The 24174-nt window shown below is 35.3% G+C and overlaps 3 protein-coding genes across 9 annotated transcripts; 1 reads left to right on the top strand and 2 right to left on the bottom strand.

Annotated features, from left to right (window-relative positions):
- The first annotated feature begins 754 nt into the window (after nucleotides 1-754).
- On the top strand, nucleotides 755-10743 carry LOC18038231 (ecotropic viral integration site 5 protein homolog). Of its 2 annotated transcripts, XM_024181615.1 has the most exons (19): nucleotides 924-943; nucleotides 1317-1485; nucleotides 1654-1723; nucleotides 2029-2895; nucleotides 2983-3129; nucleotides 3254-3367; nucleotides 4550-4608; nucleotides 4845-4911; nucleotides 5029-5080; nucleotides 5184-5276; nucleotides 5433-5516; nucleotides 5609-6027; nucleotides 6609-6670; nucleotides 7286-7355; nucleotides 8196-8276; nucleotides 8384-8485; nucleotides 9116-9240; nucleotides 10098-10179; nucleotides 10450-10743. In XM_024181615.1, the coding sequence occupies exons 2-19, from the start codon at nucleotides 1439-1441 to the stop codon at nucleotides 10498-10500; spliced, it is 2592 nt and encodes an 863-aa protein (XP_024037383.1). In that variant the 5' UTR covers nucleotides 924-943; nucleotides 1317-1438; the 3' UTR covers nucleotides 10501-10743. The 2 variants fall into 2 exon arrangements, with proteins under 2 accessions (XP_024037382.1, XP_024037383.1); XM_024181614.1 differs by lacking the exon at nucleotides 1317-1485 and having other exon boundaries at nucleotides 755-943.
- Nucleotides 10744-11189: 446 nt separating this feature from the next.
- On the bottom strand, nucleotides 11190-13893 carry LOC18038011 (probable serine/threonine-protein kinase PBL7). Its single transcript, XM_006428857.2, has 6 exons — nucleotides 13821-13893; nucleotides 13570-13708; nucleotides 12725-12915; nucleotides 12388-12577; nucleotides 11901-12292; nucleotides 11190-11787 (listed from the first exon to the last, which is right to left on the bottom strand). Exons 2-6 carry the CDS (start codon nucleotides 13670-13672, stop codon nucleotides 11464-11466), a joined length of 1200 nt encoding a protein of 399 aa, XP_006428920.1. The 5' UTR covers nucleotides 13673-13708; nucleotides 13821-13893; the 3' UTR covers nucleotides 11190-11463.
- A 3999-nt stretch (nucleotides 13894-17892) lies between these two features.
- Nucleotides 17893-23751, bottom strand: LOC18038669 (WRKY transcription factor 44). 6 transcript variants are annotated; one of them, XR_002904932.1, is made up of 7 exons: nucleotides 23532-23751; nucleotides 23336-23420; nucleotides 21338-21918; nucleotides 20349-21073; nucleotides 19671-19826; nucleotides 18866-19202; nucleotides 17893-18370 (listed from the first exon to the last, which is right to left on the bottom strand). XR_002904932.1 is itself a non-coding variant. In XM_024182364.1 (6 exons), the coding sequence occupies exons 3-6, from the start codon at nucleotides 21674-21676 to the stop codon at nucleotides 19016-19018; spliced, it is 1407 nt and encodes a 468-aa protein (XP_024038132.1). In that variant the 5' UTR covers nucleotides 21677-21918; nucleotides 23336-23420; nucleotides 23517-23751; the 3' UTR covers nucleotides 18754-19015. The 6 variants fall into 6 exon arrangements, 4 of the variants coding, with proteins under 4 accessions (XP_024038132.1, XP_006428919.1, XP_024038134.1 ...); XR_002904931.1 differs by having other exon boundaries at nucleotides 18350-18383; XM_024182364.1 differs by lacking the exon at nucleotides 17893-18370 and having other exon boundaries at nucleotides 18754-19202; nucleotides 23517-23751.
- Between the last annotated feature and the right edge of the window lie 423 nt (nucleotides 23752-24174).

Here is a 24174-nt window from a genome sequence, read left to right as displayed (position 1 = left end):
TTTAACTTAAAATCAATATAAATTATTATTTTTAACTAAATATAATAATATTATATTTAAATAAGTTTAATATTATTATTTTTAATAAAAGTAATTTATAAAATAATATAATAATATTATTTTAATAAATATGATATTATTTATTTTATTTTATTAAATATAATTATATTAAATTTAATACAAAAATAGTAAAAAAAGAAGAAGTAGAAATAATATTATATTATTTATTTAAAAAAAATTTCACTCCCTACTTAAAAAATGTATGGAGTAAGATTTTCGCTATTTCCTAAAAATATATAAATAAGAATAATCTGTACTTCTCAGTTCGCACCCTCGCTCCAATAAATAAAGAATAATGATACAGCCACAAACTCTTGTACAAACTGACGTGGTATGATAAGATTGGTTGAATTAAATATCACTTGGCCCACATAATTTGTTTTTATTAATTTATATTTTCATTCAACCAATGAATTAATACCACATCAGTTTGTACAAAATAAATTTATACAAAAATTTGTGATTGTATCATTACTCATTAATAAAACATAACATCAGTAAAAGCCCACGCAGTTGTATCTAAGATCTAACGGTCAAACACAGACCATTCTCTAACACGTGGCATTCCTAAAATTATTTGCACCTGTAGCCTCAGCCAATCCCAGGAAAGCCCGCTCATTAAAAGTTACACGTGACACTATTATAACGACCCCGGGCAAAGCTTTCGAAACTGGCAGAGAGAACGAACGAACGAACGAGCTCACGAAATAGACTGATCAAAGACATTACAACAATAGTAATAATAAGTCAATAACTAATCAGTCAGCACAAATCAAGGAACAGCATTTTTATTCGATCATAAAAAAGAAAAATAAAAAATAAACCCGAAAATGTCGAGAAACAGATTCAATTTCCTCCACAACTCAGAACTTGAACTCAGGAGGTACACTTTTTACATCATTTTTTTTAAATTTTTTTTGGTGCACAAATTATATTTCTTGTCGACGTTTCGACGTGTACCTAAACCCTAATTTTTCTCTGATATATTGAACAAAGAAAATTGACGAGTTCCGTGTGTCGAATTTGTATTTATTAATTTTTTTTCTCTTTTGCTCATTTGTTCGGATAAAATGGCGCCGTAGTGTGTGACGTGTCAAGTTCATTGAATTGTTAGCTAACAATATAGAGATAGTTCAGATGATGATGAAGTTAAAAAAATAAATAAAATAAAATTAATGTGCTTTTTTTCTTTTTCTTGTATTGCAAATGAATCGACGATGTTAATTTTTTTAGCATTGGTGTTTTGTTGTTTGAAGTAATAATTTTTTGCTGGAAGGCAGTTAGGGTTAGTTGATATGTAGTAGGTTTAAATTTTTCAATCTGGTGCAAAGAAAAAAAGAGCTATGGGCAGCAGTCGAACTGAAGCTCTTTGTGAATCATGTTGTTGTCCTTGTTGAGTGGGCGCTCATTGGAAGTTGATTCCAGGTAACATGTAATTAGATGCAGTTTATTGTTTTGACATTTTCCATTTTATCAATGTGCTGTTTGGAAATTTACTTGTTCGGAACTGATGCCGTTTATGATGTAAGAGTAAGAAATAGAAGTAGTCTTCCCATTTTGTGACTGAGAGTCATACTAAATTAATAATGACAGGGATGCCTATGGATTCGCTCTGAGACCTCAACACATACAAGGATATAGAGAATACGCTGGTATCTACAAGGTATCTTTGTCGCTAAAGCGTCTTCTTTAACTCTCTCTGGCATGACATAATGGTGAGCTATGTAGATCGATAATTTTTCATTTGTGACGTGGAATCTAAGGAGACATGTAGTACATATAGCAAATTTAAGAGACGTGATAAAATTAATCATGTTTTAGCATCCACACCTAATTGATTGAATTCTCAAATAGATAGCATTTTCTGCCTTTTTTTTTTTAAGTTCTTTTTATTGAAACTAATAGAAAGAGCAACAGAAGTAAAACCGGTGTTTTCTTTCCAGCTTACTGATACATTTATGGTATCAGGAAGAGGAAGAGGAAAGGGCACAAAAGTGGAAGAACTTCCTTGAGAATCAAGAACTTGCTCAAGTAAGATCTACCAAGGAGAAATATAAGGAAACATTGCAGGCCAACTCTACTGAATTTGAAGAGGAAACTGTTCGAGACAAGAATAGTGAAGGGAACAAGGCTGAAGCTTCTGAATTGAAAAGGACAACTTTTTCTGAGAAGGGCAGTGAAGGGAACGAGGCTGAAGCTTCTGAGTTGAAAGAAGAGACTGTTTCAGTTAGTGGAAGTCAAGTTGAGGAGGCCCAAGATACTAGGTGGAAAGCAGAGCTATCAGAGAGAAGTGGCAGAAGCAATGTGCCTGAATGTACAAGGGAGACTGTTCCAGAGAGAGGCAGGGAAGGGGAAAAGGCTGAAGTTACTGAATTGAAAGAAGAGACTCTTTCTGAGAGGGGTAAAAAAGGGGATGATTCAAGCAGGAAGTCTGACTCCGATGGTTCAAAAGAACTTAGTCCCCAGAAAGAGCAGCTTTCAGAAGAAACAAAGACCGAAAAGGTACAACCATGGGCTCAGATTAGACCATCCCTCGGTACCATTGAACATATGATGAATTTTCGTGTTAAGAAGAGAAAGGTCATGAAAGGTGAGCAGATAACTAAAAGTGGAGACCATCTTCCATCAATAGATGAAGCACGATCTTCAGGAGGGGAATCTGATGAGGATATTAAGGAAAAAGTCTGTGTTAATGTGACTTCATATGGGAGTGTGAATGGCTTAGATGACAAAGGTTCTCAGGAAGATGAAGTTTCTCCAGAGCCTTATTTTCCTTGGAAAGAGGAGCTGGAGAGCCTTGTTCATGGGGGAGTTCCAAAGGATCTGAGGGGAGAGGTTAGTTTATAGTGTTTCGTTTGTGAATTCTCATCAAATTTTATGTTCCTATGTTAGTGAAAGTTCGTAATAAATTCTCTATTACAGCTATGGCAGGCATTTGTTGGTGTTAAGGCACGGCGAACGGAGAGATATTACCAGGATTTGCTGGCTCAAGAAATCAATGCCGATGAAAGCAAGGAGCATGATAATTCATTTGGTGTACCCAGGAAATGGAAAAAACAGATTGAGAAGGTCAATAGATGCAATGCGCTTTGGACTTTATCGTTCAATCTTTTCAATTTGTAGGTGCTACTGCTTTTGCTTTGTGTTACAAACCTGATCTCTCAGAAGACTAACTTGTTAATGTAATTTGCAGGATATACCACGAACGTTCCCAGCACATCCTGCTCTGAACGAGGATGGCAGAGACTCCTTGAGGCGTTTACTCTTAGCATACGCTCTACATAACCCTTCTGTTGGATACTGTCAGGTAACTAGAAATGTCACCACAATTTATATGACCAGAATGAAGCACTAATCTTTATCAAATTTCAGTCGCCAAATCTTGTGTAATTTTTTCTAATTTTCCCTCTTCTGCTTCAATTTGTTATTATCCAAGACTTCTTTTGTTTTCGTCTTATTATCATCGGCATCATCATCATTCCCAGGTATAGAACGGATTTTTTTTTGCTTGCAAAGTGCCAGCATCTCACATGTAAATGCTCAGGTTTTAACAACTTGGATGCTTGGTTCATGTAACATTGAAGTCTTCAGATATACCATAAGTAACTGAGATGTCATGCTTAAACTTGGCTTCTTTTTTCAAATCCTATTTGGTGTTTGGCATGGTGTAAGTACTTGACCTTTCCAGTGTCAATATAACTTCAGTTCTTTATACTTTTTGTTGTCCTAGCATGTTTGAATAAATGTTGGCTTGATTTTCCTCTTTTACTTTTTCTTTTCATTAGGTTGATCAAGGGGCATGACAAAAGTCTTGAATTTCCTTCTCAATCAAAATTGTGCCATGAGCATTAGAAGCAAAGTTAGCATCTATAGAATTGCTTTATTCTTTTTGAACTTTCTATCTTGAACCAATATAAAAGTTAACAATTCTATAAAGCAATTCTATTTCGAGTTTAACATCTTTAAAATAATCTCGTGAATGTATGGTTCCTAGGCTGAATCAGTCTTCCTGTATTGAGGCAAGATCATATCAAGAATCCTGTATTAGTACTCCTTCCTGCATATTTGGAACAGAGCAATAATGCCTTGAAGAATGTAAAGCATTAAGACTAGAAGTATGCATCCTATTGAAGAGGAAAAAAAAAATAAAAAAAGGTTGTGATACGTCCAAAAATTGGAAAATTTTCCTTTTTGAGAAAACTAATAATAAGGTTCTGAGAACTGGTTATCACCTTGTAAGTCAAGAATTTCTTCTATTCCAACTGTGTTCGTCCACAGTATAAGGTCCATATTCTGTCAAGCTGACTGTCGCCCCCCCCCCCCCCCTAGGACCCACCATGTTCATGATCTCACACAGCGTGTATCATTGTTTTTCTGTTATCATTATATTTATCGCTCTCTTTGTTTTGTTCAATTAATTTTAGTAACATCTCTCAACGCAAGTAATCTTTTAATAGTCCTGTTTGCTATGGTGTCAAAACACATGCAGGCAATGAATTTCTTTGCTGGCTTATTGCTGCTTCTGATGCCAGAGGAAAATGCCTTTTGGTAGGTTATGGATGCTTTTCTCTGGCATCACTCCCCCCACGCTCCTCCCACTTCCCTTCTTCTGCCAAGTGCATGCGTGCACACACACAGATAATGGCACATTATTTAAATCTTCGAATCTACTATTCCTTTCCCTTTTCTCTACCCCTTTGTTGTAGAAAATTGTGGGCTCACACAGATATCTGCTTTTTATCCCCAAATTAGCTAATTCCCCTCATCTTGATGTAATTTTTCAGGACCTTTGTGGGTATTATTGATGATTATTTTGACGGGTACTATACAGAGGAGATGATTGAAGCTCAGGTGTAGTGCAATCATTGAGAGTTCCTTTAGCAAGATTTATCCTAAGTATTCCATTTTGCTCTGGTTAACAGACTTTGCTCAGTTAATGCATTTTCATGCATTCTTTTATGCTATTAGGTGGACCAACTTGTGTTTGAGGAGTTGATCCGCGAAAGATTTCCTAAATTGGGTTTGTTTGTCTATTATTACGCCCTCGTACATGCCTCATTTTTTTTTTTCCAACACATGAAGCAATGTGAGTAATACTTTGTATTTCAATTCCTTTGGTGCAGTTCATCATCTGGATTACTTGGGAGTGCAGGTGACATGGATCTCTGGACCTTGGTTCCTTTCCATTTTTGTGAATATTCTTCCTTGGGAAAGTGGTGAGGTCTATGTAATGTAATGCAGCATTTGAAAATAATATTCAAATAAAGTTGGAGACATAGGTTTTCTGATATTGTTTCATTAGTTGTTCTTTACACAAGTGCTTCAAATTGACTTCTCATCACAGTCTCATGGGTGGGTTCCTTTGTCTTCAGTTCTTCGAGTTTGGGATGTGCTTCTATACGAAGGAAATCGTGTTATGCTATTTCGAACAGCCCTTGCATTGATGGAGTTATATGGTAACTAGATAACATATTTATTTATTATGTTTGTGCATGATACTTTCTGTTTCCTAAAAGCAGCACATCTTTTGACATCAATTATCCTGTAGGACCTGCGTTAGTTACCACTAAAGATGCTGGGGATGCTATCACTTTGTTGCAATCCCTTGCTGGCTCAACATTTGATAGCAGCCAACTTGTTTTTACTGCTTGCATGGGTTATTTGACTGTAACTGAAGCCAGATTGCAAGAGTTGAGAGAAAAGCACAGACCTGCTGTGCTACTGGTAGTCGAGGAAAGATCAAAAGGGGGCCGAGTTTGGAAGGATCCAAACGGGCTTGCTACTAAGTTGTATAGTTTTAAGCATGATCCTGAATTGCTCATAGAAGAAAACAAGGGAACTGAAGGATCGGATGATGCACTTGCAGATGGAGACTTATCTTATAAGGAGCCTGCTGCAAATCTGGACGAAATGCTTAGTGGCCTAAGTGTCAATTCAGAATTAGAAGGAAGAGATCTTCAAGAACAGGTAGCTCCCTCTTTTTTGCTTTGACCCAACCCCTCAAACACCAAACTTGAAGTCTCTTTGTTGCATAACTTTGTCAGCTTGACTGAGTTTCAATTTTCATTTGGAAGTATCATTGTCTTTTATATTTGAACTAATAAGCCTTCTTATAGTGCTTAATACTACTGTTTGTATCCTTAGCCACTAGCTGAAGTTTTTAGGTCAAGCGACAACTAAAATGGTATCAAAGCGAATTTTAACCTAGGAGATTGTGTTGGAACCTCAACAGGTAGTTGCATTTGTATTTGTTGAATTGTTTCTATCTTGTCTTTGCCCTAGTCTTTTATCTCTTTTTGGGCTTGGCCTTTGTGGCAAGACCGATTGGGGTGGTCTGCACATGTGAATCCCATGGCTTAATACCAATGTTTAGGTCGTTACCTGCTAGCTTAATCTTTTAGGTCAAGTGGTAACCTAACAAGCCAGACGAAAGTTTCTTGTTGCATAAACCAGTGAAATAATCTAGTTATTCACTTGTGAAAGATAAACGAACATGACTGATTCTAGGCATCTCCTTTAAATTTCAACCATTCATAGTTTTTGTGCAGGTTGTCTGGTTGAAGGTGGAATTATGCAGCTTGCTGGAGGACAAAAGATCCGCTGTGCTCAGGTTAGTACAATCTACAATGTCTAGTTTCTGCATCCATCTTTCCCTATCTGGTGGATCAACCACATATGTATCTCACTGAGAAAATAATAGCTCGCACTTCTCAGTTTTATTAAGCCCCAAGTGGTTTCTGTAAAAATCCTACTATTTATTGTTAATTTACCTCATCTGGTCTGCAGAATCTACGAATCATCCATATGGATTACTTTAATTTTTCATTCCTCGAAACAACCACTGTATTCAGCATTCTTGTTGCTACTATAGCCTCTGAGTGTTCTCTCTGTATACACTTCCACTCTGAAGTAATCATTAATTAAAGAAGCTTGAAGAGGAAGGCTTTTGCTATCTTGTAGTAGTGCTTTCTCTTAATCCTCTGAAAATGAAACTTCATGGAATCATAAATCTGTTGTTATTTCTCTACGTACTTAAGCATTTGCTTTCACCAAGGTCTACTGATTCTATGAGTGGGGGCTGCTGAGTAATATAGGTGTCATCAATTTTGAAACATGAATGACTATTATAAAGACAATTTCAGCTCTCTTCATCCTGAATTATTTTGATTAAATTATGCCTGTGAGAGCCATCACTGTACCTTTATGTGTTCTTGTTCTTTTCCAGAGCTGAGGAGCTAGAGACAGCACTTATGGAGATGGTCAAACAAGACAATCGACGGCAATTGAGTGCAAGGGTATGTCCAACAAAACACGCAACATGCCTCTCATTACTTACATACACACACCCCACTGGATTTTGAAATGGTCGTCTTATTTTCAAAATCTATGGGATTCTTTGTCCAAATTTTGTATTTTGCTGTAGTAGTCTATTAGATGTTGATGGATACCACTGGAAAGAGTATTTTACATCCCATACCTTTACTTTTGTTTGTCTGTTCTGTATAGACTCAATGTTATGACTTAACCAATTCCTCTCTGAGAATTGCATAACTTGTAAATTTCAGCATCTGATCGAAAACAATAATGATACCACCACAAGCAGTTGTATAAACACTCTTGTACAAATTGAGTTGGCCGCTTACGTGGCATGAAGGGATTGGTTGGATGAAATATCACAGGGCCCAAAGTAAAAGTAGTTAATGAAAATATTATGTGGGCTCTGTGATGTTTTCATCCAACCAATCCGTTCATGCCACGTAACTTGCCAACTTAACTTGTACAAGGGTGTTTGTACAACTATTTGTAGCTGCATCGTTATTCGAAAATAAAAAACATATCTTGAAGCTGTGAAGTGTAACAGTCTTTTTGTGGATTGAATTACATTTATCACTAAAATATTATGTCCTAAGCTTCAATAATAATTAGTTGATATGCCAATCAAGAAATGTTGATTTGAAAGAGTTACTCAAGTTTGAACTATTTAACAGCATGCCAAAACCAGAGATTCCTTTACATTTTCTCGTTCAGCTACAGGCTGCATGGGTCTCCAAGAACAATAATTCTATGCTTCCATTGTAAGCTACAAATCAATCAACTCGTTTGGGAGATTTAAAAATTCATTTAAAATGGTGCAGATTGAGCAGTTGGAGCAAGAGGTAGCTGAGCTACAGCAATCCCTTGCTGACAAGAGAGAACAAGAATCTGCAATGATTCAGGTTTGAATTTGATTTGTGCTCTCTCATGTCTGCTTTCAGAAGACTATTCATGTTTGTTCCTATTATGAAACCTGTAGTTATCTGTAGATTAATCATATACTCTGCAGGTCCTTATGAAGGTAGAGCAGGAGCAAAGGATAACCGAAGACGCTCGTAGAAATGCAGAGCAAGATGCTCGCGCTCAGAGATATGCAGTTAATGTGCTCGAGGTCTTCTTATCCTTTCTCTCTGTACTACTGTTTTCATTTCACAAAAGAAGAAAGGTTCTAGATGATATTAAGTTTTGTGCTCATGAATGCATTTCCATATTTTTACTTTCTTTTATCGCTTTCTTTCAGTTGACTACAGATTGGCACTCATTTTTAATGTAACGTAGACTCTATCAAGAGACAGAACTGTTTAGTCTGTCTTAGTGACATTTTTTTGGTTATGCTCTTTTCACACAGATCAACAGTCAGTGTGATTTTATCTAGTGTCATATGAAGTGGTCCATTTAGAATCAACAGTTTGAATGAATTGGCTTTGTGGAACTTCTTCGGTAGAAATCCTTAAAGTAGATCCTGAGGTATAATGTAGAAATCTTTATCAACCTGCAGTTTGGACTCCTGCGAAGAACTCCTTTATATCCATGAAAATCATGTAGTATGCATTCTCTCCTAATTTGATTTAAACCCAATATGCCACAGCTGAAGCATGACTTCAGAAAATTAAAAAAATGTGTGATTTTGATGACACTCATTGACTCCTTAACTGACAGTTATTTTTTTTTCAAATACCATATTATGTCCAGTCTTTATTGTCTCACATGTAATCACTTCTCAACACAAGTATATATTCAGGAAAAATATGAGAAGGCTATGGCTTCTGTTGCTCAGATGGAGAAGAGGGCGGTTATGGCAGAATCAATGTTGGAGGCTACTTTGCAGTATGAAACTGGCCAAGCTAAAGCAGTATCTTCTCCAAGGTTTATTAGAAATTCTTGAGATATCATAGCTGTGTTCTATGTTCCATTTTATGAGTTCGATAAATAATATTGATTTATGGAGCTATATAAAATCTAATGTGATTAATTCTCTGTAATTTTTCCTCTGATAATCTGGTGAACTATCAAACAAAAGTAGAAATTGAACATAAAGTTACTCTATAAGTGCCTTTAAAACAGTTTGGACAACCTTCCATGTTTCACACGTAAATAGGACGTGGTCAGCCTTTTCATACCAGTTGAAATGCTGAATGTACAATGTATACGGTAATTGTTTCCTTTTTGTTAAGGTGTCCAAGTTTTCAACTGACATGCCCACAGACTCACTATTAAAATGTGACATTACCATACTTCATGTGAGAGAAGTAACTGATAGTCAGTAAAAAAGTTTGATCCAATATTCTGATCTGCCTTTTCCATATGATTTCATATCATTTCTGCAAAACATTCATTGAAAAACCAGCCCCCCTTTTCAGTATATGCATATGGTAGATAGTAAGTTTAGGAGAAAGAACTGTGGTTTTGAATCACAAAGAAAGAACATTGTAGCCCCTTTTAGTGGAATTCCCAATTCCCCTGCTATATCTAAGTCTCTACCATTTCATTTGTAGTCATTTTTAGCGGAATTCCCAATTCCCTGCACCATTTAAACCTCTACCACTGTTCCACCATTTACCCTCATGAATTTACATCGAACTCTTCTGTTGCATCATTTGCATTTCTCTCTTGACCTCATGAGAACATGGTGTGTTCTGTTGTAAAATGACTCAGTACTGATGCTTTGCTAGCCTATGCTTAAGTATGAAATTGGTGACTCACAATTTTAGTGTTCTTTCTAGGGCTGTGCATAACCAAAGCTCAGTTGACAGCCCCAAAAGAAGGATAGGTCTATTTGGACTTGCCTGGCGTGACAGAAACAAGGTAAATTTCACCTAGTTCTTGGTCACTGTTATATGAAAAAATTTGTGCAATTGAGTACAGCATAGAGATTTCGTCCTATACAAACAAAAAATTTTCCTTTAATCAGAAGTATTGAGGACTGTCAGTCATTTTCTGAGAGATGTATTAGCTACTAGCGAACTTTCCATAATTGAGTTAATTTCATTTTTATATTAGACTTATATTTGCTATGCAAATTACACTGTTGTTCAGTTTTGAAGCTTTATCAGTTGATATAATTGCATTTAATAGGGCAAACCATCCAATCTCGAGGAGTCCAGTGACAGGAAATCCACCAATTAGTAGATAGACTAATTCTACTGCCTGAGAACAGGACCTGTAGTGGGGATTCGGAGGGAAGCTTCAGTGCCATGAAACGAGGCATGTTTTCCTACTGCGAAATCATTTCTTGGAGTTCTTCGTGGTTAGTCACTTCCCCAATCCCTTTGTATTTATTACTCTAGAGGTTGTGTAAGGGAGACATCTATTTGTATAATTGTAGTCAACTCTTGTAGTCACTTATTCTCCGATTCTTCCCCCACACCCCCCCCCCCCCTCAAACAAAAAAAAAATCCTCTAGACAATTAGTTGTAAATTATCGTCATTTGGAGCTGTAGAAAGGGAAAGGAAGAAATATATTCATTTGATTTCTTTCATGGATCTCTTTTGTTGCCCTAATAGTTGAGTGAATTAGTTAATTCCAACTTACACTGCAACCATTACTATTAGCCTCCATAATTCATAGGCGCTCTAAATAATGTAATTCTTTTCAATCACAGAAACGCTTCATACCATAGGAAACAGAAAAATATAAGCCAAATACATACCACTGAAGGCATACTTCATTACAGACATTATTTATACTGCAATATCTACTTTTATTTCAATCATTGAAGCAATTTTACAGAGGTTTATCATGTTTTAAGCATGGAAAATCATACAGGACCAATTTTACAATAAGTTTGTAACAATCGAGAATAATCAAAATGTAGGATTTAAGGAATCAAGTAAAACCACCAAAGGATCTATCTAATTGAATACATCAAGCTGGGGTTACATGTACATTATGAAAATGGAGGCAGAATATTCTCTATTAATTACTCCAACCGCTCATACTTACATTTACGTTCAAGAAGACCACAATCGTAATGTTGGCATCAGAGCATTTTCCCAATCTTCACTAAGCAGTTTCTATGGCTGGCTTGCATGAGAGAAGCCTGATCCATACCAGAAGTGCAAGCAACTTGTAGCAAACACTGGGTAATTTCATTTTAGTTTTCTGGTTCGCTCTCTTTCAGATCCACGACCACCGTTGAGCTTCCTTTCTTTGTCCCCCTTCGTTCTAGTCGGAGTACCAGGGTCCAGGCAAGGGCTTTGGACCTTCTCTGCGTCAGATTCATACTTTTGAGAAGCAAGGTAAGCCAAGGCAGTGACCACATCAGCAATGACCGGTCGCATATCAGGCTGCTCATGGACACACATTGCTGCAACAGCAAGAGCTTGATAGAAGCCCCTAGGAGGATATTGACCTTGAAGCTCTGGATCAGCAATGAGTGAGTGTCTTGTTCGGTCTTGGAACAGTGGTCTTGCCTGCCATGAAGTCAAGATTAATGTAACATTTGCATAAGTTATATAAACTCAGTACTCTTTTCAAAATATCTTCTTAGTTCCGAGTCAACAGGTGCTTTATTTCTGCTGCTTACCCATGCAACCAGACTCTGCTCTGCTGCAGCTTTTGAAGTGTCAACTGCTTTCCTGCCTGAAAGGATTTCCAGAAGAACAACCCCAAAGCTATACACATCTGATTTTAAAGTCAGTTGGCCTGTCTTTGCATACTCTGGAGCACAGTATCCATAAGTTCCCATAACCCTTGTAGATACATGGGTGTTATCACCAACAGGACCAAGTTTGGCCAAGCCAAAATCAGATAGCTTGGGATGATAACCTCTGTCAAGCAAAATGTTTGAGCATTTTAAATCTCGGTATATAACTGGTGGTTTAGCTTTGTCATGTAAATACTCTAATCCCCTTGCTGCCCCAGCTGCTATTTTCATTCTTGTATTCCAATCAAGTGGTTTCTTGCCAGGAGAGAGGTCTGCAAAACGACAAGAGACCTGACATCAAGTCAGAGCAAATAAGATAATACATTGAACAAATAAACATCAGGAGGTAAAGCTAAAATTTTTATACCATGTAAATGGTCTTCCACAGATCCTAAAGGCATATATTCGTAAACCAAAAGCCTTTGATCGCCATCAGCACAATAACCGATTAGATTAACCAGGTTAGGGTGGTGAAGTAGACTTAACATCAATACTTCAACAAGAAATTCCCGGTTGCCCTGCACCCCATTGCGATCAAGTTGCTTGATAGCTACATCCTGCAACAAACACAGAATAACTTGCATCATACCCTATAGTGAAACCCCAAAAGATCAGATCACATGAAAAGTATAACATGCGAAGCTCATTTAATCCATGCTCTCACTGCCTTTATAGTGAGATACGATATTTAAGAGTCGACTAACCTGATTAATACTTTCTAAATAACCTTTATACACTCTACCAAAACCTCCCTCGCCCAAAAGACACCCTGATCTGAAATTTTTAGTCGCAGCTGCCAACTCACGGAAAGTTAGTGTCTGAGCTGTAATCTGGTCGGAGGCTCCATCTTCAGATGCCTCCTTGACCCGCAAGGAGGAATTCATCTTTAATTTATCTGAAACACATTTCAGAGATAAAAGACTTAACAACGAATGGAAACAATACTAGAATCATCAACTAACAGACAAACAAAGGAATGTAAAAGACAAACATAAAGAAGCGGTTGAGAGTTGAACTTTAGCAAAATAAGCAAGCAACATTTCTGTAGCATTATTTGATTGAATCTTACAGGAAATCAGGCATCATAAATTCAAAAAATGATGCACCTTCATAATTCAAGCCCTATACAACACATATAAGATAAGCAGTAATTAAAATCTAAGCCATGTAGGATTCTTGCTATGTGAGTTCACAGTTCACCATATATCCTAAGATAAAATTAACATGAATTTTATTAGCTAGGAATTAACAAATGGATAATTGACAAATCAGGCGATTATAAATTCCAAAAAAAAAAAAAAAACACCTTTTGCCATGCATGACTCATAACACATCCGAATTGTCAATTTGTGATCAATCCACAACGAACCCAGATGAATATATAATCAAAACTACCCAAAGAAAGAAAAAAAATTCAAGCACAATCATAAAGAAACCAATATAGATACTCAATCAAGGCCTATATATACGAAAAAGGTCACTCTGTCTGAAGCTCTTTTCATTCTTTATACAAATGTTCATGAACCATACAAATTTGTTTTATACTTACCTGGAATGGAATTGATCCGATCAAGAGTCTTCTGTTGCATCTTCATTTTCTTCTTGCTCTTGGCCTTTCTGAATGAATCACCAGAGCATGGAAACCACCCCATGTTCTATTTATTTTCTTCTTGAGTTTCTAAAGATACCTGCAGCAGTAGTGTACTGTTCTGTATTAGCACATTAAAACTATAAGAGAGAATGAGAAAGAAAATGAAGAGTTACTAGAAAGACTAAAAGCAGAAATTTTAAAGACTCAACTGATGGAGAAGGTGCAATGGAAAAAGCAGGAGCAGGCCAAGTCCAACGAGCTTCGTCTTGCTAGTTTGCACATATTTCGTCTACATTTTATGTCCATGTATTTGTGCCGTTTACTTTTTTATTCAATATTTCTTTCACTCTCCCGTCTTAGCAATTCGTGATTGGCACAAACGTCTCTTTCTTCGGACCATCTTTGTAACGGTGTCGTTTCTTGGGGATAAAAGAATCATACCTGCCTGTCAACAACAGTGGGCAATGACATTTGGATTTGGGTCCATAATTCCGTATATTTTCTTAAATGAGGCCATTGTTTGTCCGTTTATGTAAAGTAGGGCCCCCACCCCGTCGCCCTATTCAAATAGTCAAATGCCTGTTATAACATTGAATCTTAAGCCGCCATGATGATGTAGGGTAGCGCTTATGGTTTGATCTTAAATATGATGCACTTATGTCTGGCTAGACAGCCATGAACCATGGGGTGGACACTTTTTGGTTTGATTTGGTTCAGGTTCAAAATCCAACCAATCGATTAATCAAACCAAATTAGCATAGATTGGTTCATAATTTTGTAAACTAAATACAAACTAAATGCTAGAATCAAACCAAACTAAACTAAAATAATTTAATTTAGTTTCGTTTGGTTCTATAGTTTAGTTTGATTTAGTTTAATTCGAGTGATTTTACCTTATATATTGTACCCAAAAAAATTAGTCACATAATACTTTTCAAAGCTATCTCCTCCTCCTGCCTTTTTTGCGCTACATACCAAAAATTTTCTTGAGTGCATAAATCTTCAAATAAAAAAAAAACATAATAAAGTCTAATAATAATTTAAAAATCCACAACAAATTAAAAAAGAAATTTCACTTCAAAATTCTATTGCCACTGAGTATTATGCTAATCACCACTTCTTGATCTTTCAACTTCCGCACCCACAATACCTTAATTATCTCTCTAAATGAGCCATTAGCCACGCACCCAACAAATAAACAAAATAAAATAGAGTGTATATATAATTTCACATTGATAATCACAATATATAATATCACATTGATGATTACATTCTTTAACTAACAAATAAAAGTATCAATTTTATTAACTAAATATTCTTCATTTTGAACCATATGAATGAAAGTTAAACAAATCAAAGTTATCCAATTACTTAAAATAAACTTAAATTTAAATTTTACAAAATATACATTTTGAAAGTTAATCCATAAATTCATTTTATTGAGCTAGTTGATTAAAGTTTGTTGTTGTTTCCAAGAAAAGAGGAGACTACCACTAAGTTTGTGTTAATATCAATGCTTCAACCATGTTAGGAGTTAAAGATCTTTCTATATTGATCTAGTTTTGACTAAAACTTTTATATTTTTTTTTTGTGAACCATTTGGTTTGGTGGTTCAATTTGTTTTTAAACCGAACCTAACAAGAACCAATTGATTCAAAAACTTTTGAACTATTTAGTTTTTGTTGCCCAAACCAATCTGAACTGAACTGCCACCATTATACAGTTCGGTTCGAATGGAATTGAACCAAATGCTTGCCGGATAGGCTATGGAGTCTTGCCTTAGGATTGTTTTAGATGCCTATGGTGGCTTGCTTTAGGATTGTTTTAGATGAAATTATGGTTTTCAAACAACTTATTATGGAAAATTGCTGAAATTTAGAAAAGGATGGCAGAAGTTATGGTTGGAAAATGATTATTCAATTGTCAGTATTTTACTCAATAATTCGATCTAGAATCCTTCTCAACCCCTCCAAAATCTTTGGCTCAATTACTGACTTCAATTGATTGAAACTTAATTTCACTTCATTTATGCTTTCATAGAAAAAAGAAAAGAAAAGAAAAATCAGAGCAGTTGATGCCCTGTCTAATGCTGGCCTTCTTTGCCACTCTTTGATTTGTGAGATCATTCTCTTGGAAATATTAGCAAATTTCTTTCCAAATATATAAGTGGCTTCTTAAACCACAAATTACCACAAATTAAATATTAGTTACTATTTGTTTGTTTTTTTAAAGATGTGTCTCCCTTCTTCCACCACCACCACCAATTCCAAAATCCCTTTTCAATATCCCCTTAGCTTGATTTTTTTTTTTTTTTTACTTCGATACCTTGAACTTCATTGAGGTTTACTGTAGAAGGGGAAAAGAAAAAACTCTAATGCATTTTCTTTTGATTCATAGCATTTGAAAATTAATTTATGACATTTTATTCCATTTGAAATATGCTTTAATAAGACAATTAGATATGAATAAATGGAAAAAAATTTTGGTATTCTTAGAAATTATTGTTAAATAAACTAATTTATACTAATTGTTTATCAAATTTTTACTTAATTTGAGTAGTTCACTAGTGCTAGCTAGGTGACGCCGTGGAGGGTAGTGATAAATTTGTAAATTCATTTGAAATTAATAAAAACTAGGGATCCTGACGATATTATCCCTTGCCGCCAATTGCTGTCAGACTGCCAGGTGGGAATATCATTAATATTCTGTTCTGCCCCTTCGGTTTCTGTTAGCCAACAAATCCAGCTGGACGGCTCCGATGAGTTTATATCACCGAGTCGGTAAGTGTGAAAAGGTGGAGCCCATGTGATTGATTGTGTTTGACTGAAACATGCGTGCATCTCATGGTGTGTATCATTGCGTACTGTAGTATTCCCCTCTTGGTAAATATTTGTCATCTCAAACAGAAACAGCTCACCTGAGGATTCCTAAATAGCCCGCCATTCATTTTGGTCCAATTGTCTTAGTATAGCCATGGGAACTTGAACCTTGTACGTAGATAGTCATTCCGGCTTTAGTCTAGTAGTGAACCATTATCTAAGTTAAATATGATTATAAGAGTAATGATTTGAGTTTATATGAATTTAATCTCTCTTAATTAAATATAATTGTGTAAAAATTATTTATAAAATTTTTTCCTCAATTAAACATAATTGTGCGGAGATTATTTGTAAAATTTTTCTCTTTTATAAAATATGAATGGAGTAGAAACACTTATTTTCCGTGAGAATTATTTAATTGGGCATGCATTTTATATAATTAAAAATATAATAATATAAGTTTTAATTATATATCTGATTATAAATATCAGTGTAATGATATGTTATCATAGTGGTTGTAAATACTTATATAATACAGTAACATAATCCTTAATCCGTTCAAAAAAACTTAACGTAGATATATTGTTGAAGCGACAATTTATTAACAAAAATTATATTTTTTATCATTAATTTGGAATAAGAGGATGGACAATGTTTTAATTAATTAATTTTTTTAAAATTCGAACTCTAATAATCAATGGAATAAAATAGTTTAAAATTTTCTCAATCAAATTCTCGAGAATTTTTTTTCCAAACATTTGTCTTAATCAAATAAGTTATTAATAAGACTGGGTCAAGATTCTCCCAAATTCTACGTGTTGATGATGCGGATAAAAATAACGCAAGAGGTCAAATCAAGGGGCGACAAATCGAGAGATGTAGAAGATCATCCATGAAACGACATTTGGCATTTAACTAGTGCACTTGAAAGCAACATTGATAACTTTATTTGAGAGAGCCCTTATGTTACATTTCATGTAACGTTACATTTGCCTTCTTATAATATTCATAAAGAAAATGGTCTCCAATACTAGTCCTTTTCTTTTTGTTTTAATTGTTTAAGTAACCACAAAGATTCCACATCCACGTGTATAAAAGCCAAAAAACCCTTTCGATACATCCAAAATATCACATTAGTGGAACAATATTAGGCAGTTGTTATCTTATATATAATGTAAGATACATCTTTCTACATAAATAGTATATGTGTAAAATTCACATACTATTTATATGTGAAGATGTGTCTTATATTAAATGTAAGATAAGAGGATACACAATATCATATTGCGTGTTTATTTATGTCGAAATAATATTACTAGACAGATTGGTAATTACATCAAATAAAATTATATTTGTCACGTTATTATTGTCTTTAGTCAATTTATTGTCTTCAAATATTAATATTAGCCTCTCACCAAAAAGACTAAAACTTTTAGGTAGCGAACCAGCATACTTTTTTAGCTTTCCTAATAAATACATATCACATGGAATAAAGGTATCCTGAAAAGTGAAAAGTGAAAAGTGAAAAGGGTCGGCTGTTTGACAATCAAATTCCAAATCCAGCTACAAGAAATTCTCAGAACTGCCCTCTTCAAATATGACAGAATCATTGAACTTTCCACCACCATTCCTTTAGAAATCACTCAACAAACCTTCGAAGTAGATGCAACAAGAAGCTTGTCGCATTGCTTTACATGGTCACTTCAAAACATGATTATTAGATGCCTAGAAGAGAGTTGTAAGATGGTGTCGACATTTACCAGCGCAAGGGCATCGACACACCTCAAGTGATGAGGCACCTCAGGTGGTTTTAACCAGCAACAGTACAGATTGTAGCCAAACAATTAGATTCATTCATCTTTGTTGTAGGCGCTGAAGTTCGACACGTCTATTAAGACTTGTCTTTAGTACTGTTGTTGGGCCAATTGGCTGCATTACATCTGCGAATGTCAACTGCCAAAGTGTTTTAAGTTGTGTATCACATACAAATTTTGGTAGAATTATTCTTAACAAACAGAATCATCATGCTCCAAAAACTCATAGAACTAGATTGAAGGCAATGAATATGATGATGATTCATACAAGAATTTTATGCAAGTGAATGATGAAGAGATACAGATTATGCAGCGTAATTTTCAAAATTGCATGGTCAGCAGGAGGAAAATGGGAAAGAAATTAACATTAATTCCTGGCACAGCAACTAGTAAAAAGTATCAGCCACTTCAAAGCTGCCGGCAAATTTATGACCCCTCCGGAAAATAGGAAGAAGCATTTACATATTTAGATGAGGCAAGACTGGTTATTGTATGAAGGGGAAAGCAAATAAAAGATGAATAAATCTTTTATTAAAGGACGACTATATCAGCCGTTTAATATTTTGAGTTACCTACATATTGAACTGCCTTTATCAATAACTCATGACAGCTGAAACTTACAGGATAACTATATGGTAATGAACTGGATCAACCAAGGAAGGAAGACTTCAGAATTGCTCCACGAAAGGTTCGCTGTTGCCATTGTAATCTTCCAACATAATTTGTCAGGTAATATGTTGGCTCGATAACAATCTCCTTCCACAGTTGAATTCATAGCTTATCTGTACTAGTTGGAGCCAGTGAATCTTGCACAGATGTCACTGGAGTTGTGCTCCTTAAAGGCATCTCATGGTTGTGTTTTCCCTCATATGTTGTAATAAAAGCTCTTGGATCATCCGATGCTCGTTCCACGTGCTTGCGCACTTTGCATTTAGGATTTGTACATCTATAGTAACTTCTGCAAGATAGATCAAAACAAGCTAAGGGAAAATCTGAGAAAAAAGAGGGAACCATATAAATATATATACTAGACCAATTCTGGGTCTCAAACGATACTAAATCTCCAATTCCATTGAAGATTAATCAACTGTCGAATCCTAAAGAGAGGTCAACAGTAACATTCATAGACCTTGGGCAGGAATTTGCACTTTAAGAAAGGGAAAGGAGATGGGGAACCATGAGAAAGAAAAATACAGTAATCTTCAAAAATTCATGTATCAAAAACAATCAAAACCTCGTAATATTACTTAAGTTACAACTCACGAGGTTGAGAAGTTTTAAGAGATTAAGATCACTCAAATGTGGAAACGGCCGAAAAACATACTGCAACTGGATCAGAAAAGGTCATATTAAACCTTAACTATATTTAGAACAGGAGGGATATCAAGAAGTAATATTACTCATTAAATTGTTATCAAGTCTCAACCTGGGATAAGGATTTCCCTTCACAACCTTCTGGCCATATTTTCTCCATCGGAAGCCATCACTAAGAATCTCAGAATCTGTAGAACTTTGCACCACAATACGTGGCTCTAGTATGCTGTCCTCCGACAGGCCGGCTCCATTAGATTGATGCTCACTTCTTCCAAAAATAAAATAAGATAAAAATAACAATTCAACATATATAACACCAATCAACTTCAATGATAGGAACAATCACATTAGTAAAGTGTGTAATAAAATGAAAACAATAAAAAATCTACAAAAGCTCTACCGGGCATTGATATTTTCAGAGACTGCAATTGCAGAACAGAAAAGGCATAAATGAGCTTAAAACAAACTTCAATAATATTGAAAATATTTCCTATTATGCAACTTCAATTATATGAACAATCACATTGGTAATGTGTGTTATTAAAAGAAAACAATCAAAGATCTATCAGAGATCCATGGCAATGATATTTTCAGAGACTGCAACTTCAGATAGAAAAGACAGAAATGAGCTTAAAACTAACGTCTCCTAATTTTGTAAAAAGCAATAATTTCTCATTTCAATAATATGGTAAATCCATCCTTTTGAAGATATTTACAGCTTTTGCCAATCTAAAGAGCATGGACAGGACCATAAACTTAATTTATGGTTCTATAAAACACAATTGCCTACCTTCTCCTTTTTCTGGGTTGTTCATCCTCTCCCTCCAATGCCTTCCTCCCTTCATCAAATTCCCCACTAATACCACAGGAATTATCAGATGTTCCACCATCAGTATTATTTGCTCCAGTTGAAACGGGAATGAACGGTGGCAGAGGTTTCGCTTGACAAGTTGAATCTGCTAACACTCCTAAGTCATTTTGATTCACTACTCTTCCATCTGAACCTTCATTTATTTCACTAAGATGAGTATTCCATACTGTGTTGTTGGTATCTTGACCAGTCCCATCTGATCCTAATCCTAGCCCCTGTGTCACTGATGAGCTCCTTTTAGGAGGTTGAGGCTTTGGGTGGTTGTGTTCACCTTTGTAGACAATTTCTGCAATCTGGCCATCGAATGATCTTTCAACCTTCTTTTTCACAGGACAATTGGGGTGTGTGCACTTGTAATAGCTTCGTGGGTACTCACTTCCTTTGACTTGCTTTTGCCCGTATTTCCTCCAATTATATCCGTCATAAGAAGGTCGATCCCCAGCCACAGGTGGGAAATATTTTGGATCCTCCAGGTTTTGAGATGCCTCCTTGAAGGATTCAATTGTCTGATCTTTTTCCTTGAGTGGTGGCAAAACCTGGTTACTATTTGAGCTAATTTGGGATATAAAATTCTGTTTATCTTGGCTAGGATGTTGAGCCTCAACTGACTGCTGAGTATGTTGATGACTAATATCAAAGTTGCCCTGAATAAAGTAAAAGAACAAGAAAAAAGTCATATTGATACTTAAGCATCAGAGAAGAAAAAAATATATGTTCAAAATTTATCTTCATCTCTTCAACACATTATATAGCACAAGTTCATATTCTGCGGTAGAAAAAACAGAGATGGTAGAATCAGAATAGAAAACCATTACCAGCTTTTACTAATCCAGGAAGAAAGAAAGAAAGAAAGAAAGAAAAATAGGAAGTCCATCCAATTGACAAGCATGTGGAGTTTAGCTACTGACCATATTTTCCAAGAGGGAAACAGTTGTCTTTGAAACAAGCCTTGCCAGGGGTTTATATATAACAGTAGGTTTGTTATCGGATTTTGAAACATCATCAGATGAGTTACAAACTGCTGTTCTTGCCAGCTCAGTCTGATTTGGCGGAGCACAATTCACCAATGGCTTAAACCTCACTGTCTTTGGTCTAATTGCCATAACTGCAGTTTCAGAGCACACATTAGGAGGTGAGGCATGAATGGGACCCTCAAGGAGCTCTGAGAAGGACCCAAAAGTGGAACGAGTAGGTCTTGAAGGCACTGGTTTAGCTACAACAATTCTTTCTGCTTCTTTGATCTTCATATTCTTTAAGCATGAAATGCCGATCACATTTCAGTGGTAAAATAAATGCTAAAGTAAGAAGAAGCTAAACTTCGAACTTTGATCATCTTTCCACATGGGAGAAGCCAGTTATTTAGGCAACAGAACAGAATTACAGAATTGTTAATAGCAGAACTGAATTTAGATGGATGATCAACCAAAAATTGGTTTGCACTGTAGGTTGTCGAAGCCAGCTGCACGGCTCAAAATTAACTGCTTCAAACCTGCATCATTTGCTAGGGTTTATTAATTACTCGTATAAAGCAGAAGAGAAGCAAACAGTTTGATTCTAACTTAAATACAGGTCATTCAACACAGAGATACTTTGTCTTCAGCATCCTTTAATAGTATAAACAAATAAAGCCTTTGCCCATTTGGCACTACAGAAAATCCAGAAATCACAGAATAGACTGAGAAGAATTTCTCTGTTGTCAGGTTTTAGATAATATGCAGAGAAGAAAAGGAAACAAAAAATCATCCAGACAACATTCCCCTTTAGCTGTAAGTCCACTTCAGACAATACTAGAATTATTTTCTCAACAAAAGCTATTGAACTCCTATCCCACACACGAAATAACACATCAATACCAGAATCATTTCCTAGACGCCTAATTCCATCTATGAATTAGCAACTGTAAAAATCAAAATAGCTAAGTAAAAGAAATAACCAAGAAAATCCAGTCCATTGTCAGTCAGGTTATATAAGCCATAAAACAAACAGCAATTGTGGAACTCACATCAATTAAGCAGAAAAAAAAAAGAAAAAAAAAAGGAAAAGACCAATAATAGACATATAAACATAATTCCTGAAAACATTTCTTAATATTCTTCGTAACTTCCACTGCATTCTCAGCCACACACAATCTTCTTTTTAGCACAAGCCATTTCGAAATGGATATTTTGCAGTAGCTTCCCAATTTTTGTTGTGCTATAAATTAACCGGCTAGCGTCTAACCTTTCTTGATGCCAACAGGAATAATGATTTTCTGCTGCCAATTGATGTGATCACTACTAGTTCACCATAACCTCTATCTTGATTTTAAAACCGATCAGCTCATGACTTTCCATTTTGAATTCATATATACTAGAGCCTCTCTTATGATCAAAATTTACAACGTTAAATCCCGCAAAAGCTTAACAGCATACAACAACCAGTACAAGCTATCTTCATCTGCATATGGATCAGTTACAATCTCTGAATTCTGAAATTCACCACACTTCTAATCCAATTCCCCACCCCCTCCTAATCGAAAAGAAAAATGGGAATAACTGAGTCCAAACACATGAAAAGGTCCGAACACTAAAATTCCTTAAAAAAAAAAAAAGAAATCCTGCCGTCAGTCATTTGATAGACATCTGGTAATACCAGAAAATCAACCTATATAATGAATTTTTTCTTAGAAACACCCCATTTTATCTTCAGTTATCCAATTCTCTTTTCAAAGGAGAACTCAAAGAAACAAAATTAAAAATATACATACATACATAAATACACACACACACACACACACACACACCCATATATATATAAACCCTAAAAAGATCAACATCTGTAAGAACACAAACCATATGAAAGTACAAATTCAGACAGCACTTAACTTCAAGAAGTTAAGAAAAGAGCAAAAGGAAATAGAAACTAACCAGAAAGTGAACCACTAAGAAACTAATAAGCTGAATTGCTTCTGTAAATTCTCATAACGCTTCTCATTGTATGCCTCACTTTCACCTGCATTTAATAGAACCAAAAATTTAGTAAGATAATAAAAGTAAAAGTGAAAAATAAAAATATCTAATACACTCCCAGTATCAAAAGACGACGCACGTAGAAGAACTTGACCTTGGTTGCAGAGAAACCTTAAACAGTTGACCCAGTGTAGTTACACTGAGTCGCTGACTAACCACTCATTCAGTACCTGTAAATGGGCTTGTCTTTTCCCAATTAATTTTTTTTTTAAATAACTAAAAATTAAACTTGTGACTGAATTTTTCAGTATATGAGTTTATTAAACAGTTTCCCATTTTGTAACAGCTAAAAACATGCAGAGATTTAAAAAAAAAAAATAGTATACATTTCTAAGCAAATGTATATAAGAAATCAAATCAAACCCCAAAAACTGGTTTTGATATTTTAAATTTTTATATAATGTATTAAACGAAAAAACGGGAAAATCTTTTTTTTTTAATCTATTTTTAACTTGTATTGTCTCTACTCTGTATTCTCCCAAGAATGTGATGGGTGGCATAGCTATAGCCCTGCTGGTCTTTTTGATATAGAATAGCCAACTAACTGTCTCTGTTTCTTGTTTGACAATCTTGGCGCGTGTAAGACTAAATTATTTTTAAGTTTTTATTTTAATAAACTTCTAGGTTAAAAATATAAAGAACCATTTAAGTCAATAAAAGAAAAAAAAGAAAAAAAAAAACATTCATCGTTTATTTTCCCATAGCTCGACTGATCTTGGATACATCTACTTCATAAA

Source organism: Citrus clementina, unplaced genomic scaffold (genome assembly GCF_000493195.1).
Source record: "Citrus clementina cultivar Clemenules unplaced genomic scaffold, Citrus_clementina_v1.0 scaffold_6, whole genome shotgun sequence".
Taxonomy (NCBI): Eukaryota; Viridiplantae; Streptophyta; class Magnoliopsida; order Sapindales; family Rutaceae; genus Citrus; species Citrus x clementina.
The sequence above is the reverse complement of the archived record's forward strand: the minus strand, read 5'-3'. Positions and strand labels throughout refer to the sequence as shown.

Excerpts from the sequence above, each read along its gene's own strand:
- LOC18038011 (XM_006428857.2), bottom strand. The coding sequence starts at position 13,672 with ATGGGGTGGTTTCCATGCTCTGGTGATTCATTCAGAAAGGCCAAGAGC. Across the intron at positions 12,916-13,569 it reads TCGGATCAATTCCATTCCAG|ATAAATTAAAGATGAATTCC; the intron begins GTAAGTATAAAA and ends AATGTGTTTCAG. Across the intron at positions 12,578-12,724 it reads ATTTAGAAAGTATTAATCAG|GATGTAGCTATCAAGCAACT; the intron begins GTTAGTCGACTC and ends TGTTTGTTGCAG.
- LOC18038669 (XM_024182364.1), bottom strand. The coding sequence starts at position 21,676 with ATGAAGATCAAAGAAGCAGAAAGAATTGTTGTAGCTAAACCAGTGCCT. Across the intron at positions 19,827-20,348 it reads CAACCCAGAAAAAGGAGAAG|AAGTGAGCATCAATCTAATG; the intron begins GTAGGCAATTGT and ends TATTTTTGGAAG. Across the intron at positions 19,203-19,670 it reads AAGGGAAATCCTTATCCCAG|AAGTTACTATAGATGTACAA; the intron begins GTTGAGACTTGA and ends TCTATCTTGCAG.
- LOC18038231 (XM_024181614.1), top strand. The coding sequence starts at position 891 with ATGTCGAGAAACAGATTCAATTTCCTCCACAACTCAGAACTTGAACTC. Across the intron at positions 5,081-5,183 it reads CGAAAGATTTCCTAAATTGG|TTCATCATCTGGATTACTTG; the intron begins GTTTGTTTGTCT and ends CCTTTGGTGCAG. Across the intron at positions 5,517-5,608 it reads TGCATTGATGGAGTTATATG|GACCTGCGTTAGTTACCACT; the intron begins GTAACTAGATAA and ends ATTATCCTGTAG.